Source organism: Rissa tridactyla, chromosome 6, assembly GCF_028500815.1.
Source record: "Rissa tridactyla isolate bRisTri1 chromosome 6, bRisTri1.patW.cur.20221130, whole genome shotgun sequence".
In the NCBI taxonomy this organism is placed as follows: Eukaryota; Metazoa; Chordata; class Aves; order Charadriiformes; family Laridae; genus Rissa; species Rissa tridactyla.
Genome location: NC_071471.1, coordinates 17,764,526 through 17,783,790, shown reverse-complemented (window position 1 = coordinate 17,783,790; position 19,265 = coordinate 17,764,526). Strand labels below are relative to the sequence as shown.

The window sequence follows — 19,265 nt, the reverse complement described above, 5'->3', positions numbered from 1 at the left end:
TGACTTTCCACATTTTGGGTCCCTTTGAAGACTCTAGCATTAATGCTCCCGCTGCTGTTGTCCCTGAATTGGACATGTTTATGCAAACTCCATGCGGTGCTGTAGGTTTTTAATACCAGTTAGAGACATTTAATGGAGGCTTGTGATTCACAGGGAAAAAACCCAATGTCATTTGCCAAAAAAAACCCAACTCAGCCAACCCAGAGGGGAAGCAATTTTGCGTTCTTTATCCTGGATTATAATGACATAAGCCTCTGGAGAAATTCCGATAGCTCTAACCAGAGGTTGAATGGAGAGTCAAGAGCAATGAAAAAGAAAACCCTCCCTTTTTGCTGCCGTTGATGATTTTCTGATCAGACAAAGCAATACACACAGAAATCGCTGAACAGACTGGTGGAGGCCATGAGCTGACCTATTAAATTAAATTTCTCCTGTATTGCAACTAGATGATCTCAAAAAGCTGTGTCAAGTGTCCCTGTACATCTACAGTGGGTAACCATGTGTTTTCACAGGGTGAACAATGATGAGCATTCAGCAAATAGTATGATTTGTGAATAAAGGCAAAGCTAAAGGCAGGTAAGGTGCAGCAGTGTTCCTGTATTGTCCAAATGAATTGAAGGGGATTGATATGATCTGTACCAGTCTTGACTTCAAAATAATACTTTAGCTGGGCACATCGGTCCAGGTGTCTGAGTCTGCTCATAAGGTCCCAACCCGAGCATCATTTTGCACATGCCATTGCATTGTGGAAGTTTACATTTCCAGATTAGTTTATACTTGTATGAGTTACACATCAAGAAAAATTAGAACATTACCTTTAAAAGGCTCAGTGAACACAAAAAATACAGACTCACTGAAAAAGATTTTCCTTAATATTTGTCTTCTAGATACTATCTGGCTATTAGTGAAAAACATGATTTTTCTCAGTTCTTTGTTCTAAACCATTTGTGGTTTGTTGTTTGGGTTTTTTTGGGGGTTTTTTTGGGTTTTTTTCTTGAGAAGTGAAATTATTGAGTTTCCTGAAAAAGTAGACAGCTCTCAGTTTTTAGGCTAAATGTTTCACAGCAGTATACTACAATAGGCTTTGCCAGTAGTTTGCATAAAATTTGTTGTTCATCCTAAATGAAATTAAGATCGGACAAATATATTTGGAGAGCTGGGTCTTCCCCCGCCACATTCTACTGTCTTTCTACAAAAGAATTTGGGCACTTTTTTCTACTTTAAAGTGCTGTCCTCGGTTTCAGCACAAATTGGTTTACAGTGAAGAATTCACTGATAGGAGGACGTCTAGGATCTCGAAGTATGTAAATATGATCAAAGTGAAAAGTGTAGCAGGATGTTTTTCTTGAAATTCGGTCCAAAGGAGCACAGCCAATCACTTATTAACCTCACTTATAAAGATGCTAACAAGGTCTTAATGACAACCTCCCAGGCACGTGTGTGTCTCTAAGAGAGTTTGGTTTGGGAAGAATCTCTTGTGAAGTTCATAACTTGTCATGCAAATATCCATGATCCACTTTGTGACAAATGAGTGACAAACTAATGAGAGTGGCTACATACAACCCTAAAAAGCATGACTCACAAAAAAAGGCTACACTGTATCTCTCTGGGATTTGCAGTGGATTGTGGATGGGTTGAACTTAAATCATGCATAAACAGATCAACTCTGGAGCCAATATGTAGCAGTTTGAATACTTCCAGGAAGCACTGGATTCAGCATACGTGTGCTGATGACTTCACCTCCTCAACTGTCGTAAAGATGTGTTCAGAAGTAGAGGCCAAATGTGTACAGTCCTGGAATTTTCCCCATCAGAGTACGTGGGTGGAGCCCCAAACCAATTAGGCTCTGAGAATACACTGTGGTGTATTCCAGAAAAGACTGGCAGAAACTGTTCAGTGAACAGTCAGTGAGAGAAGGTTGCTGATAAGAGACAGGTCCTTGCCGTGTGAGAACAGCTGTTGTTCCTCAAATAAAGCAAGGCTCGGATAGAATTCCTGCACATGGACCCTGGCTAGTGAGTTGATCAGACAGATAAGGCATGGTGGGGAGCACTGGTACAACAGCAGGTGCTGCTTTACTGTGTCTCTAGAAAAGTTTGGTTATAAACTGCTAGTCTAGCAAGAGAAGGCCAATCTCACACTTTGATTAAGAATCCTTTCAAAATCAGACTGCTCTTTCATTGGTCAATATTTAGTTTGTCTTAAATTCCCTGGGTTTCTGTAATTATGAAAGGGATTTTTTGGAAGGTATAAGCTTTGGCTGCTGCGTGGAAGAGCTTGAGAATGCCAGTTATAAAGGTTCAGATATTAAAATACGAACGAAAAGAACCTCTGTGGTTTATGAAATTCTTGTCAGTTCATGAAATTTGAAGTGATGAATGATACTGCAAGAAACCACGATTTTATTCTGGTTTAGTGTATTTAAAAACATAAATATTTATTACAAATTTCTATTCCTATTTACAAAGTGCTTGCTTTTTGTAAGTCCCCTTTAAGATGATTTTTGATGCTGATGGATATGGTGCCAGCCACTGATGTTTTCTTGGTTTTTTTCCTCTTTTTCAGTTACACCAGCAGAGTTGTTTCCAATGGACTGAAGGCACAAATTAATAATCCAGAACTGAAAGTCAGAGGATTGGACCCACTCATCAGCAATTTAATTGATAAACTTCAGCACTTTAATAAAGTAAGTAACTTTTTGAGATAAAAACATTTTAACACTGTGTTTGATAGCAGAGCTGAAGCTAAAGTTGCTAGGTGGTACCACTTCTCACGTTACGTTTCCCAGGATAATAGGCCTGAAATAGTCATGTAGTGGGTCCAATACTAAAGACAACTTGAAGATTCTGTTGGGCCAGCCCGTTTATGAACTCTAATGAGGCAAAATTATTTCCCTGGAAGTTGCTCTGATTCCTGGCTGGTATTCAGTGGTGGAGATATAAACAGATCAAAAGACAAAATGAGTCTCTAAGGGTGTGACAACTGAACTGTACGGAATGGCCAAGTCGGGACAGAAGGTGCTCCAGGATGAATTAACTGTGCACCTTTGAAAACATTTCCTTGATAGGCCTTGTTCTCGAGCTCCTCAGCCCAAAAAAAAAGATAACCTACCAATGAGTTTGTCAGAGACATGATTAACCTGTGTCTGCCTCTATCATCTATTTGTGTTCCCTCAGATGCACTTCCAGTCCTGGTGCATCTGCCGTCTTTCAAAGCTGAATGCACGATTCTCTGATATTCCTGCTTCAGCACACCTCTTTGTGAGCTCTTAAAGTAGTGCCAGTCCAAATGAGGTGGAGCTAACAGATTTAACAGAGATTGATTTTCATTTAAAGTAGGCATGTTTTCTTGTCAGCTTGGAAGAATGCTTACAACAGTGTGTTCCGAGTCAGATGTGTTTGCACATTAGTCTACTCGTAATCTTTCACGATTAAAGAGTGATGGAGCATGGGGATATAAATAGTAGAGAACTGCTGTAAGATTAAAGTCCACCTTTGCAGGTGGGGTGAGCAGGAAGAAAAATAATCTGCACAGGTAAAACGTGAGGAGGAATTGCTTATTCAGGATGTGGGAGGTTATTAAGACTGTGGCTGTGACCAGGAGCCATGGTTTGATCTCTTATTTGCTCCTGCAGTAGTACAACCCTCCTTTACTTCTCATCAGCCACCGGTGGTAAATCCATAATCTAACCAGTAATTAATGTTTTTGTTAAATCTTGCTTGGCCGTAATGTTCTTCTACTGTTCTGGAGGTTGCAGCTCAGGGATTCTTTGTATCACGCTGTTTGATTTAACTTGCCATGGGGAATTACAGCAACCAGTCTGATGCGGTACTTAATATTAGAATGAAATAGACATTATGTGGTCAGGTTGATGAAAGGGATAATTCATTATTTATCTGCCTTTGCATGTTGTTATAAAGTAGAGTGTTAATTTACTTTATAAATATTAGATACATCCATCTGTGTAATAGTCTTCTATAAACACTGACAATAGGAAATAGTTAGAAAAAGATTAAATTAAAAGTAGTTGTGTGTTGGATATTCTATTTCTTTGTCTGTTGTAGAAAAATAAAAATCTGAACAGTCTCATAATGAGCTGCATACCAATTTTCTTAAGTTGTGTATGTTTAAAAAACAGCTTCAAAGAACACTCTTTAACCAGAACAATAAAATCCAATTCCTAGCTCTTTCTGTAAGTTGGAAGTGTTGCTTTCTGTTACTTCTAATTCTGCTTTAGGAGAATATCATCCTTAAGTAAATGTAACTCCCATCAGATTGAGGTGCTTAGCAATAATGGATTCCAAGGGTGAAGGATTAAACAGAATACTGATTATTGCCCTAAGATGGTTCGTTCTTAAGTACTTGGAATAATATAAATTCCTTTGATCATAATTTTAGTAAGATTTCTTCAGAGATCAAAGCATCAAAGAAGTTGCTAAATATCTAAGGCTTTCACATACAACATCAAACATGTGTAGCTGTTTTCTGCTTCTTGAATTTTCATTTTGGTTGTGTTATTAATATACAAATAAAAACTGACACTGAAAAGCCGATTAAATCAGGAGTTTAAAGTGTCATCAATAGTGTGTGTAGACTGCATAGAGGGGGAGTTATACAGAATTCCATTACTCATTTTATGAGCAAATTGATTTTTTTTTCATCAAGTTATTTTTTTTTGGGGGGGGGGGGGAGGGAATATGCAAGTTGGAATTTAAACAGTGATAAAATAAGGTGTTATCTTTGTATCTTCTTAAGTGTTTGACATTTGCAATACCATTGTAAGCAATAGTTGCAGAAGCAATCCTGGAGAGCAGAGAACAAAGCAACGCACAGAACGTGCATCATGGGGGACTTAATGTGTTTAGGTCCCAGTAATCTTCTACCACTTGAGTAACATTGCAAAACTATCCAGAATAGAGCGCATATTCTTGGATAAGAGAAAGAGGTCCTGAGATTTTTAAAAGAAATAACATTTCTGTCTTAACAAAACAAGCTCCAGCCGTGCTGCCCTCGGAAAGCCCGGACCGTTGGCTTTCTGTCTCTCGTTCTGTTTTGCAAAGGTGTGTGTTTTTGAAAACCGGGTTAATCTGCTGCTAGATAAATTTGCTGAGGTTGTGGAGTACTGTCAACTACAGCTACATTCAAATCAACAGGATTCATTTTTCTAAAAGATGTACCTTAGCTCAGCAATTCTTAATCATTCCTGGAGCAGATCTAATCGCTGCTGTCTTCGATAGCTCTTCTACCTCCTGTCTTCCACTGCTGGACCCCAGCTCTTCTTCTTCACTCATCACGTTATCAGGGCCTAAGATAACGAGTGCCCCTGGCTGCTGGGGTAGCAATGCGGCACGCGGCTGTGAGCAGGAGGGACTTGTCACTGGCCAGGCAGAAGTAGCAAACCATTAATTCGTTTAAATCCAAAACTGGCAGTCTTCGGTGTACAGCAGCCATTGCTTTGTTAGCTCCTTATTATGATTTATCTGCAAATGTAAAGAGATTAATAACTTAATTGATCCTAAATCCCATGGACATGAACAAAACCCTTATCAATGTATTATTGTTCTAGTTGGTGCAGCCCGGCTCCAGCACATTACAAATAATCTGCATGCGAGTCGCCTTCCCTTTCTCCCTGTCATTTCAGCTGAAATGCCAGTTTGTTGGAGATTATAGCAGTTCCTCATTTTATTCATCTGGGACTTAAATCCTCACCACATAGTTGTTGTTCTTTAAAAAAATGATTATGCAAATAGCAGGCTATTTCATAACCACTTTGCAAAGCCAAAAGTAAAGTGAAATTTAGAGAATATTATTCAACAATTACTGTTATTTGCATCCCTGGCAGATAAGGTATTTGAAGAGTTCATTGCAGCTGCTGATTCACATAGCAATAGAATTACCGAGTTACAATTTACAGTAACTTTTACTTTTAGTAATGCAAAAACAGATCAAGTGAAGTCCCAGGTCGATTTTAAAGAACTAGCAGTTAGAAATAACATCTTTTCCTCCCCCTTTTTTGTGAATAGAGCAGATGTGAACTGCAACTGCTAATAAAAATAAAATCCCCCATTGCGCCTTTTTTGAGTACTACTTCTTGCCACATAATCACACTTAAATATGTTTTAATGTTTTACTTCAGCATAATGCTTTTCACAGTTCAAACACAAGCGGTCTGAGGCCAAGGTTAAAAATCCTGAAGGATCAATTGCATTGAAAGGCAATGAAAATGTTAGGGAAAAGTGAAAAAGCTTTGACTATAACTTTACTGGCAGTGTTGCATGGGCATTCTCAAAGGATTATAATATAATAAGCAATATACAAGTTTAACTTATTTGTCTCCTGTCATACTAAATCTAATCTTGACAGATTTTTGAGAATCGGTGTGTTTTGCTGTTGTCAGTCAGAGATGAACGCTTAGGGCATAGCTGTAATTCAAGAAGACAGTGCAATAACCTAACCCTTAAAATGAGAGTAATGCCAAAGCAAATCTTCCTGAATCTAGACCCACATATTCTTTTTTTTTATTCCCCACCAAAGTCTCGTGGATCTGCCAGCTGAACTAAGAAATGCGTATAACTTGAATTCCTTTTAGATTTGTATCCAAAGGATGCCGTCATAGCAAAGTTCGAAGCAACAGCATTGAGATGTTTCTTATCAATAATAAGTTAGCCATAATTTAATCTCAAATGTGAATTTAATTGGGTTAGACAATGGAGAATAATACAGTAAATCATTTAACTACTACTTAATTTAAAAGTATATATATATATTTTTAGACATCTATAAAATTTATTACATTATAGATTTTTTTATATGAGATTTCAGTGGAGACAAGTTGGTTTGATTTTCATCCAAAGTTGTAGCTGACTTGGACTAAGAGTCAAAATATTCTATTCTTCATTTCATCCAATGAAAATATAGAAAGAGAGGTAGTCGTCTTAGAAAATCTGTTGCTTCTAGTAATTGGAATTTAAATAGCCCCAACAGGCTTAGAAGTATTACTGCTTGCCCCCCACATTAGAGACTTGTGCCTCTTACAAAACAGAGCACCTTTCCCAGAACTGCCATTTGTCTGGATTTCCAAAACAAGTCCTCTTTTTTCCATCCAAAGCATTTGGAGACTTTGGACGTTTCTACAGGATTTCAGGTGCTCCATATCCCTTTTGGAAATGCGAAGCAAGACATCTGGAAAACCCAGAGATATTCATTCGCTCTCGGTGGGTAACCAAGCAGACTGTCTGTAATTTGAGGCATTGAATTTAATGCAGATGCAGAGATTAATAGAAGAAGACACACTGAAGGGACTGGGCCTCGGTCCTAGTTGTGTAGCGTGTAGAGCACACTGGCAATCTGCGCACATGTAGTACACTTTCAGGGCTTTCAGGATTCATTGCATGTAGGCTCCATTATACAGGTACTTCTACGAATGGTAATCCCCTACACCAATATCAGAGGTGAAGGGCTGTGTTCTCTGCACCATGCTAAAGGCACGCCATCATAGCCGGTTCAGGATACCACCCAACTGACCTCGAGGACAATTTTAACTTTTGCAAGTAATGTAGGATCCACGTCACCACTCAACTGGTGAAAGCTCTCCTTAGCACAAGAGAGACTGTTGATTTTTTTGATGCAGGTTTTGAATGGCCTGGCTGGCCTGGTTTGAAGTCTTGATGATCAGTCTTGCCTCAGCTTGTCTGCAGTTCAGGTACAAGAGAGATTTTCATTGAAGCAAACACTTCTACAGTTGCACTGGTCCTTTTTGAGTTCACATCACTTTAAAGACAATAACAGCCCTCGCGACCTTAATCTCCAAATGTAAACAGCAGCAATAATTGAATTAATACAATAGTTATTGGCTGATTAATAAATAGCAGCAAGACATGCATGTACTTCACGAAAATAAAGATAGAATTAATGAAACCTGAAACAATTATGTTTAAAGTCTTATAATGCCAGGAAAGAGCAAATGGACTCTTTGTTTTGGTTTGGTTTTTTTTTTATTTCCTACTCTGCTGTATAAAAATTGTTCACCCCTATCTTCAAATAAATGATCATCTCAGATTACTTCATCAGTTATACAGAGCGAGTTTCTCATCCTAGTTTTTTTTTCCAAATGTTTGTTCTTATTAGATTCATGGGCTGTTTTTCTTCTCCCCTGCTAAGAATCAGACATCTCTTTGCTTCCAGATATAGATGCTGAATGCTCAGCTCTGAGATAAATTATGATCTTTTTCATAATCCATATACAATGAAACAACTCATCTCAGTGCTTGAAACAATCCAGTTTACTCAAAGACTGAGCGTCATCTTTCTCTGCGTGATGTTCTGTATGGTTTTCTGAAATTATATATATATATATATACACACACACATACGTGACATACGGTGTATAAAAATTTTGGAGACATCAGGTTTCATCATATCTGTGATTAAAGCAAAAAAAGGTACATTAATGCTGCCATCCTGGGAAAAAAAATAAACAAAAATCTAGTAGCAATTTAGCTCTCTTGTTTCTTTAAAGAACCTGGCAGATTTCTATTGTATGTAGTTCTTAGCAAGCCATTTTTGTTGGGTCCATAGCTTTTTGCTTTTGTAATATATTTTCACATTGGCTTGTCAATCAAAGTTGAGAAAATGCATCTGCTGTCTGTTGGGGAACTCTCTTGTTCCTGAGAAAATTCCAAATCAACAAAGAGCCCTCTTTGCAAAGCAGTTTATCGCACAGTAGTGCATCGGGATATGGTAGTACAGAGCAGACTACGTAGCAATGGGGATGCTTCACTAGGAAATGTTTCTTGCAATAAAGGCTGTCCTTCTCAGGCAATTAAACAGGACGTAGTTGCTGATTTCTTAGGAACATTTATCTGTCCAGGCTTCCATTAGGAGGAGTAAAACTCACAAGAAATATATTCAAATAGCGGGCTGGGGCATCTGAAGTCTGTCAAATTCCTAGTCTGGTCTTAGGTTTCTGCAAACTCCTATTGCATTGAGACCAGTAATTTGTGCCCCTTCCTCATTTCTGACTCACACATCCTGGGTGAGGCTGCTGGGGAAGCAGCCACCGAGAGGGGACGTGCAGGGCAAGGAGCAGGGAGAGGCTTAGAGCCGCAGACGACTCAGCTGGGCTCCTACTGGAAAATAGAGACGTGGCCATGAGGGAAGAAAAACTCACTCAGTTTCCCTTTGTCTGCATACCTTGAGGGGCAGATAGAAAAGCAGACCAGCCGATAATAATCCAGTCATTAGGCCATTCATCTAGAGATGAGGGGTCTTCTCCTTCAAGGCTGGGCAGCTCCACTCACCAGGCTTTGTGCAGTGGTTTTCTTCTCTCATATGCCCTTATCTTTTAAAAAGAAAAGGAGTTTGGAAGCTCTAACCTTGGTTCTGTTGTGGCATTAAAACTCCTGTCAAAACCAGAAGTTTGTCCATGAATCAGAACAAGAGAGCGCTTTCCAGTCCAGTCCCACTGAAAAAAATGTCACTGGAGCATTGTTTTATAGAAAGCATGTGTTAACGTTGTAATTTATTGCTAATTGAGGTATATATCATCTCTGGCTGAAATCAGTGTATTTTTGCTGCCCTGAGGCCTGCAGGTTGTTTGTTTGGTTTTGTTAAATATAGTGACTCGAGATATAATTAAATAATTTTAATTAGAATTGAGAAATCACTTTTTAGTGTTAAAAACAGCATCAAGGTTTCAGTAGAAACAGAAATCAGGTGAAATACTGGCTCAACTAAACTAAAATGTAGCATTTTAAAAGAAGACAAATCTGAATCTCAACGTAAATCCAGCATATTTTATTATATGCTAGCATATATATAATGCTAAAATGCCCCTTTATTATTCATGTGTTCTGTCTCAGAGTGTGTTGTGCTATTTGTCTTGCAAGCATTTTCAGAAATTATTTGCCCAGATGGGCCATTGTATGTGTTTTGTTTTGCTCATTGTGGGAAATTAGTCTTAATAAATCAAAATCACATATTGAGTCACAGTAGTGACTTGAGCCAAGTGGGGGAGAGGGAGGGGAGAGCTACTGTTTCAATCTATAACTGAGCCAAAACATTTCACATATAGAAAAACATAGTTTGAAAAGAGTCTTATTTAAAAAAAAAAATACTGAGTCTGTCCTTTGGCTTGAGTGCCCAGTTCCAGCTGCAGCTGATGAGCAAAACCCAAGCTCATGCTTGTTGTCACAGAGGAGTTGAAAAGTGTTTTGGATCCTGTGGTGTAATGCCTGCAAGGGAGGAGAAGAGGGTCAAGCATCGGGGGGACCTGCTTTGGCCTGACCGGTGGAAGGTGGTACAGGAGCAGGAGGCCGGGCATGGGGATACAAGGGCTGGTGTGGGCACCCAAGGCCAGGCAGGGAAGCAAGGCGGGGGTGGGAGTGAGCGGCATCCAGGGGCACCTGGGAAGAGCTGGTCAGCCCTGGGGGCTTGGGATTGCTGCCCAGGGGTGGAGGCAGTCAAAGGGAAACTTCTCCACCATTAATGGAAATATCATGGTTTCTTGACACCCCAATGCATCACTCTAATAACTGTTGTCTTTGCGGTATAAGGTGCTAACCAAAAGGCGTACTGTTGTTACTGTTCAACAACTGTTAACAGTTGTTATTGTGCTTGACCAGAAATGCCCCTTTGTGGGTGTTCGCAGAGGGGAGGAAGCGTGGATCTGACTACTACATTAGCCTATTTATTCTGATGTTAATTGATTTTTTTTTAAAGATAGAAAGTCAGCAATTATCATTGAATTAATTAAGGTTGTCATACTGAAATTATAATTTCTCTTTTATGTAAATTCTTGTTTTGTTCTATTAGCCTATCATCTTTTTCTGATCACTCTATTAATTGTAAGTCATATACATTGTTTTAAGTTATCATTAGAAATGTGATGATGGTATTCACCTCTGATCTCATTCCTGAGGTGTACAATAACATGCTTATTTTTGGAGGTGGTAAGCTTATTATAATAGGAAAGAAAAGCAGAGATTTATGGGCTGATCATTGTTTTCTTAAGGGTAGAGGAAAGGTCTTCAAACAATTGATTGATTATTGGCCAAAAGGAAAAACAGGGTCATTTTCCTCTCTTTCTATTCCACTACTGAAGGGAGGAGACAAGTAGAAAAAGCAGTGTAAGAGAATAAAACTAGAGGCTACCTAAAGCCCAAGCTTAGTCTTTAACGTTCAAGTGGATCTCTGTACTGCTGGTGACGCAAGTGGATTAATGCTACTAAAATATACTGCCACTTTTTAGTTCAAGGAAACAACTTTTCTCCAGGAATAATTTGGGTTGCATTGTAGCACAAGTTGATGAATCAGACCTGGATCGCAGAATCCCCAGATCAGGTGTCCCTCCAAGAGGTTTCTCTCACCAGATGCCTGATATGGCTGCCCACCATGGCAGCCCAATGCCACTCCCAGCTGCTTCCTACCCTCTGGTAGGGAGAGAAATCACTTTTATTTGTAACTCTTTGTTTCTTAATTTTTAACTGCATGCTTTTGTGTCAAGACTTGGAGATTTGTGAAGACTGTAAGTTCAGCTAATATCAAAAAGTTTAGTGGGAATTTTACAAACCCTGCTGCACTCTAATTTCCACCGTCTGTTACTTTTATGACCATTGGCTAGTCTTTGACTTTCTTACTTTTTACTGTCCTTTCTTAGCCATATTGAAATGTTTTGTTTCTAAAAATCAGCCTAGTTTAAGTCCATTTTAAAATAATTAAGTTAGGTGTATTATTTCAAGGTACCACGAAAGCTCTTCAGCTGAGTATATCGGCTGATTTCATTGGACTCCAGACAATCTGTGCAGTTTGCCCAGAACTCGATTCAGTCATGTGCAGGTATGAGGCCAGCATGTGGGCTTGAGAGGAAAACACACATAGCAAGGAATGGACAGTAATTTTTTCAGTCACAGGAGACTTCAGCATAGTTTCCCATAAACACTTTTCTATCTGGATTATTAGAAATGGTAAAAATCAGAGTTATATCAACAGCAGGTTAAATGCCGCAGCACTCAGTATGGAACCAAACTCTACACCAAAGCCATAGCAGATGGATTGAGTGTCAGGGAGCCACATAGGGACTTCATCTTTAACAAAGATTAAAACTCCCTTTCAAATAGAGATGTGCTGGTGTTCTGTCACTTGATTTCTGCGTTCTGTCCCAAACAGGAGCAGAAGTTGCTTATGGATATGTAGCCAGGGCCCAGGCCTGAGCTTTGGGCAGTGCCTGGACTGGGCAGCTGCAGTGCCTTGCAGATGAGGGCTCAGCGCTTGTGGGAACTCCCTTTAAACAGCTCCAAGATGACTGTTTCTCACAGCTGCTGGACACCAAGATTAGTTGAGATCTGAGCTTCCGAAGAAGCTGGGGACCCTTCCACTCACAAAGTGTGGCTTCCTGGAGTAGCAGGTTTTCCTGGCCCTGCAGAGCTCAAGGAGCTCAGAAGCCCTGTTTGCCCAAATGGCGGGTGCTCTTCTTACAAAGTGACTGTTCAGTGACCCCAGCTGTGACATGGCCTGGGCAGTAGACTGGCATCAGCTCAGCACAGGACGAGACCCGGGGTTTTCTGTTAGTGTTCAGTCACCATCTAGAGAGTTGATGCATTTGTCTGAGGAACAATATTAACCAGACTCTCCCCACTGTGCCTTTCCAGGTTGATACGTTGAGAGGTGACGTTTTATCACTACAATACCCAATGGCTTCCCTCACCCAGGAGATGGTAGAACAACACTGGTAGAAATAATGATAGGGAAATACTGTGCATCTGTGTCTTAAATGCAAACTTGGACGCAGTTGAGTTGAGTGACCTTCCTCAGCCTTCTTTAAAAGTCCAGGGCCAAACCAACATTGTATGCACTGGCTTACATGGTGCTTAAATGACAAAATGCAGAGAGCCCTACAGAGCACTTATGTTAACGACTGTCATAAGTAATAGTCAATGGATGTTAAGGATTTTTTTCAAAATGCATTAGTAATAAGACTATTTTTAGAGGCATATATTTTAATTCTGATTCTTTTATCATCTTCTACCAGCATTTACTAGAGTTATAAAAGTTACCAGAGAGTAATAGACAATTTGATGTTGTAAGGGACGACTTTCTGTTGAAAGCAGGGCCTTAGATTAGGTTATCCAAGCCCTGTAAAACCAAGTCTTGCATAATTCCAGTGAGAGGGATTCCATCTCTTCTCCAGTGCCCCTCCGCTTTTGTGTGTGTTTGTTTGCTTATGTCTATGAAAATAAGTACACTAGTCTTAAAATGCCTGACTTCTTCCTGTTTATAGTGTTCTCAAGGTCCAGCTTGAATTCATAGACAATAGTTCATGGGCACTTTATACCTTTATACACTGAAATATGTTCCAGTGTATAAAGCAAGAGCTGTTATATAATAACTTGATAGCAGGATACCTGGAAGTTCCTGCTTCCTATAGGAAAACATTCAAAGGAAATGCCAACCAAAGTAAACAGCACGTCTCTGGATCTTGCACGAAGCAGGTTCCTGTTGTGAGTCCAGCCTGCCTGGATTACCACCAGGGAGACTGACACAAATAAATGAGAATACTGGTTAAGCAGCAGCGCGCTCATTTACAGAGCGCAGAATTTGCATACACTTACTGGCTGGAAGAAAATTTACTACTGTGCATGTGATGCTGAGAAAAGCGTCGGGTATTGCAGTTGGGAACCATTTGCTCATTACTGTTCTTTTGAATAGCAATGAGGTGCATGTAAGAGTCTGTATGCCGTGGCTCCTGTGCATTTGCAAATGCAGCCTACTCCTGAGCACAGACAGGACTTTTTCTACCTTTAATTGTGATTTCATGGCTGAAAATGCCACTGGGAGATTCGAGCTCTGTAGTCCTGAAAACATCCAGGCCCTCAGTTTCTATAACCCTAAACACCTAGGGCTTTGGCTAGCTGAAGTGTCTTGCATTGCAAATATGATTTATTTACTATGCACTGTTTAGTGACACCTACAATCTATCCTGCTTCCTGGGACTGTATGCATTTTAAATGAGATAATACATTTATTTCACTTGCCTTTTTCATGCATCTGAAATGAGCCTGTGCCTCAGTGCAGTTACGTGGGAGTGGATGTATTTGGGGCTGAGTATTCCCAGTCCCAGATGTCATGGATGAACTTGTCATTATGCAGAACAGGCACCCAGGGGACCACTGATTCCCTTCAGAAATAGGTAGCCTTGGTATTGCCTTAACACTAATAGCAAAGTGAAAAATGAGAGGCAGTGAATAAGACAGTGCCACTTCACACGTAGAAATGATACACTTTCATCACTGTTTTCTCAAGCTGGCTTTTGAGCTGTGCAAATACACCAGTCTTTGCTCTGGAGGAAAGCCATCCCATCACATAAATCTCATGTAAGTGCTTCCTTCCACCCCAAAGATTTGAGAGTTGCCAGTACTTATCAAGCAGGAGTCACTCACAGCCACTGCAGAAGGCACCTGCCTCACTGCAAGACACAAACCGGGTTCTCTGCCTCTTATGGCAATTGAAAGCTCACAAAAAGTTATTAATATAGCAACATCAGGGAGTATTCACAAAGGGTAATGTTGGTCTAGTAAAACAAAAAAGACCCAGCGTGTATAACCATGCTGAAGCCCAGAATCAATATTTACTTATGTCCCTAACTTTAAAGAGCTAAATAATTCCAGTGTATATTCACACTGTGTATAATGACAATTACATGCATGTTTGAGTGAAGGCCACGCTCCAAAATAAGAGATACAAGGCCTGGTATGACCTTCTGAGGTCAAACCCTTTGCCTAACTGTTGGAGAATAAGACTCCTCCTTCCAGAGGGTAAGGCAAAATCTCAACATCGAGGCTTTAATTCTGGATCACCCTTCTCCATTGATGATAAAGGGAACTTAGGGAGGAGGGTCTTACAGCAAGGCTAGCGTTAACCTTTGTGAGTCCGCTATCATTTATCCCCCCAGTTTTCTCTTTATCAGAAGCCTTCATTCAGTATGGTGTTTAATCACACAGGTCGCTCAGCCATCGTATGCAGATGCACGTAGCGAGAGGTGTGTGCTTTTTTGGTGCCTCAGTGCCGAATGTGCCCTTGCCCAGGTGTTTATGTGTTCCAGGCGCGTGGCAGCGTGCACACCACATTGCACAGTCCCCAAAAGAGACAGGGGTAACAGCATTGAATTGTTTTGAAGCAACCACAATGTGTCCTCAGTCTCACATGGTTCAGTCACGTCTGAAGATGAATTTATGTAGGCCCCCCTATGCTTTTAACGTGTGTAACTGAAAAAAAAAAAGAAACTGATGTACACATTCTGTTGTTTCCAGCATTTGGAAAAGAAGGTTTCTCGCTCTAATTTATTAATAATTCCAATATGGAAGATACTTGTCCTATGTGACGAGGACTTTTCCACAGTTACAAAAGTATGTCTAATAACTAATTCAAATGGATTCAAGTGATAGTCAAATTTGAACACAGCTTTTAATAGCCAGAAGCAAGTAACTAGACCATGGCCTACTGATATGAAGCATGTAGTGTTTTGAATGCTGCCATATGTCCCGATACATATCAGCCTTGCAAAGAGAATCAAAAAGTGCTCAACGTCATTTCAGGGCTCTGCATCTTGTTTGCTCCTTTCAGTATCTGTAAGAGGAGCCTCTCACAGCAGAGTTTTTCAAAATGACATGTTCATGGGAGTAAACTGGCAGACAAACAATGTAATTATTGGGTAATATAATGAAATATGACTTGTGCTTCACTGCAGTAAAATGATGCTGAACCATATTTGATGTGGCATTTGAAATAAGAGAATCTAATAATAGAAAATGGATTTCAGAAGGGTAAATGGAAAGCTTGAGATTTGTCTTTCTTAGGCCGTATAATTGGGGCTGTATGAAGTCATAAAGAGAGGGGAGAGGGCCACGGGCCCCGGCGAGCTGCAGGCGCTTTGAACCCCTTGATGAAGCTGACCGTTTGTGCCAGTCACTCGAATAAAAGTTTAATATTAAAGAGCTTTGTTGCATGAAGTTCTAGTCTCGAGGGTAATTTTGAGTCATGCAGCACGATACAGAAGTTTTAACTGAGGTGTGTAAAATGAATCACTTCGAGTATTAAAGTTCAATTTTGGACTTCATTTAGAGTGTTTATGAACCATATGAAGCAATATTATACTTTCTTATTATAAAGATTATTTCAGTTATTGGTTAATATACTTTTTTAGACTTTTCTTTTCATCCGGCTTTGCTAATCACTTCCAAGTACTCGGTAGACTAAAAATTGCACAGCAGTTACCAGACATATAAAATAACTTCTGAGTCTGTAATACGATATATTAACTAATAATCCAAACAAAATATAATAAATTGCTACTTAATTCTGAGACAGTCAAAAAAACCTAAATGTATTGGATTTATTCTGAACACTTGAATAATTACTTTTTGAAATAAGAAGTTTCTGTTTAGCTCCTAAGCGTTATGGTAAAAGCCAGAAAGTCAGGAGTGCACGTTCAGGAAATGAGATTAGCTGCTAATAAAGCATCTCAATTTACTGGCAAAGGAAAAACACTTCACAATTTCAAAACTAACAAAAGTAATAAAAGAGAAATACTAAACAGTGCAAGGCAAAAATTGTGGCATGTAAAAGTCAAGAAGAAAATCTAAAGGTGTGATGGAAAAGCTGTGACTAGTAAGTAAGGACAGTAAGAAACTGTCTTATCTTGGATGCTAAGGTGTACTATTACAGAGTAAATAATTAATAACAAGGCAAAAAGAATCCCTGTGCAACATATCAATTCTATTAAATGCTATGGAATTTTTGGCTTTATTCTTTGAGGAAGCTGTTCTGTCTGTCTGCCCATCAGCCTGCTCCTCCAGCAACGTTTTAAAGGGATCAAGTTCAACCGCATTTCCATAGCTGTTTTTATCTGTGCAGGAAGTTTCTCTCCATGCCGATTACTCCTGTTTCAGAAGGTTTTGGGCTGCACAGACATGTTAGCACATATGGCAGTTTGATTCCTGAGAAAAGATTCTTGGAAGAAGCACTGGAGAGTGATGCACTGAGCACATAAACGGGGGCAAAGGATGTAGGGCATTGTGGTGTTCTTAGGAATGTAGAGTTTTAGCTGTAACTCTGGTGTTGCCCTGTTTTGATTAAGCACAGTTTTGTATGCGTGGATGCTTTTTTTATCAGTTCAGGCAGGGGAAAACTTGAATGACTGTAATCTGGGTTTAGCTAAAATAGTTCAATATGAACTGTCAAACTGGAGTTAAACTAGTGAGCAGGAGTTAAACTGTGTGCAATTGCTGTGCAGCCTGCTGTTAGGCTGTAGCAATTTCAGCGAGATCGTATGATCAAAAAGCGTTAGTTCCTTCTGGCTGGTACACAGAGAGAAAAAGAACAAGATCATTTTGCTGGAGCCTCAAATCCGAGGAAATTCTGGTCTGTGGAGAATACTCGAGGAGTTGGAATCCTAGGGAAGGTTTTAGCTACCTTTTTCTATGGGAGCTTGGGAAGTTGTCTAAAAAGAGCCAGTCTGGTCTGGTTCCTGTTAATATTATTGTCTGGGTCCCAGAGAATGTCCCCAGCATGATCTAGCTGTGGACGTAAAAATGACTGTGGACAGATTGTAGAGGATCAGAGAAAGCACCAGAATACTCAGTCTGCTTTTTAGCTCTCTCTTACTCTCATTTTTTCTCCTATCCCTGTCTTCTTCCCAATCTCCACTGTAAATGAAACATTTGATTTTGCCAGTGGTAACTGGGTGACGGGAGGAGGGTGGAGCGCAAGCCCCACGTGTGTGAAGCAGGCCATATGCTTGTGTGGGTGTGGGCGAGCGTGTGGACAAAGATTCAAGTGTGATGAAAATGCAGTTTGTGGAGGATGCAGTTTGGGGGTGTGGCACTTCAGACCCCAGAATTCAGGTCAATCTTAGCATCGCCCCCAAAGCTGCTTCTTAGCATCCTGATCCCGTTGTATCCAACCATTCACAGTGGTTGATAAGACAAGTTTAGGCGAGCTGACAGCTGGGTCTGTCCAAGGGAAGTGCAGCAAATGGGAGATTTAGCAAATTCACACTTAGGCCCTGGCTTCTGCCTTGGATTCAGATTAAACCCTTGACAATCACAGCTACAATTACCTGACAGTTATATTGCTGCAGTTAAATCAGTCCAATTTCTTCCACCATTTTGTAAGGCCTATAAGGGAGGCGGGAGAAGGCAGTGTTAGTCTGGCTCCTGAAGGGGAAGGTGACATTGATTTCTTAAAGAACACAAAATCCTGAGAATTCAAACATGTGATGTATTTTCACTTTCCAATCCAGGACTAAACAGAAAACAGCAACGTCGGCCCTGTAGACATGGTATTGAGGAAGAATTTTGTTTGTCTTTTTCCTCCCAGTCCCTCCTCACCCCAAAATATTCTTTAGCACTTGCAAGTCCACAGTGCTTGGTGGTAGTTCAGTCTTTCATTTTAGGATGCTCTTCCTTAACTTTGTATGAAGTTTTAGATGTGACAGAAATCAGATGAAATATCTACAACAGCTTGAACAGGTTTCCATCGTGTCTGGACTTTGCTAGCTTTCAGAAAGCTGTCAGCTGTAATCTACTGTGTTGGCATATATGTATGTGTGTATGTGTTTGAGCATGCATTTAATTTTGAGAATTACAAGTTGAAGACAGCAGAATCAAAAGCTAGCTGATCAGTCAGATGCTCATGTGCCACTGACAACTTTGTCAGTAAGTGTAGTTACCTGTGACTGTCATATTGATGTTATGTTTATCTTCCTCTGTCTCTGAAAGAAGACAAGTTGATGGCCATCCACAAAATAGCTCTTTCTGTTGTCCGTCTGCTTTGCTAATTCCCACCCAGAGGGTTCACTCTGGACAGCAGTGCCTCCCATCGTGAATCCTTCAGGCCTGCTGTATGTCCGTGTTTGGTACTTGATCCTTAGGAGGTATCTTATCCCTTTCACCCTGCCCTATGTTCATCTTCATATGTAGTTTATAATAACTTTTATTTCAAATTCGAGGCAAGACAACATCCTCTCTTGAAGGTTTATAAGCTCATTGAGTGTCTTGGCTGGATGTCACTTTTTGGAGTACTGCTCTAATCTGAGACAAAAATCTTAGCTGTGTCTGATAGAGTTGCTTAGGTTCGTTTGTTGCCAGGCTGCTGCTGAGGATGTTACTGGATCTCTTGACTAAGGCAGTGGATAAAACTGTCCATTCACATTTTTCGATTAAAACATGACTTCCCAAACTCAGTTTGCCAAGATTATGCAAATCTAGATC

The 19,265-nt window shown here is 40.0% G+C and overlaps 1 protein-coding gene across 2 annotated transcripts in view; it reads left to right on the top strand.

Annotated features, from left to right (window-relative positions):
• LOC128910883 (glypican-5-like) overlaps window positions 1-19,265 on the top strand; it is a 387,498-nt gene that overhangs the window by 231,861 nt on the left and 136,372 nt on the right. For both annotated transcript variants that reach the window (XM_054204811.1, XM_054204810.1), the window contains one exon: window positions 2,566-2,686. In XM_054204811.1, the coding sequence (XP_054060786.1) occupies window positions 2,566-2,686 (121 nt within the window). The remainder of the gene's footprint in view (window positions 1-2,565; window positions 2,687-19,265) is intronic.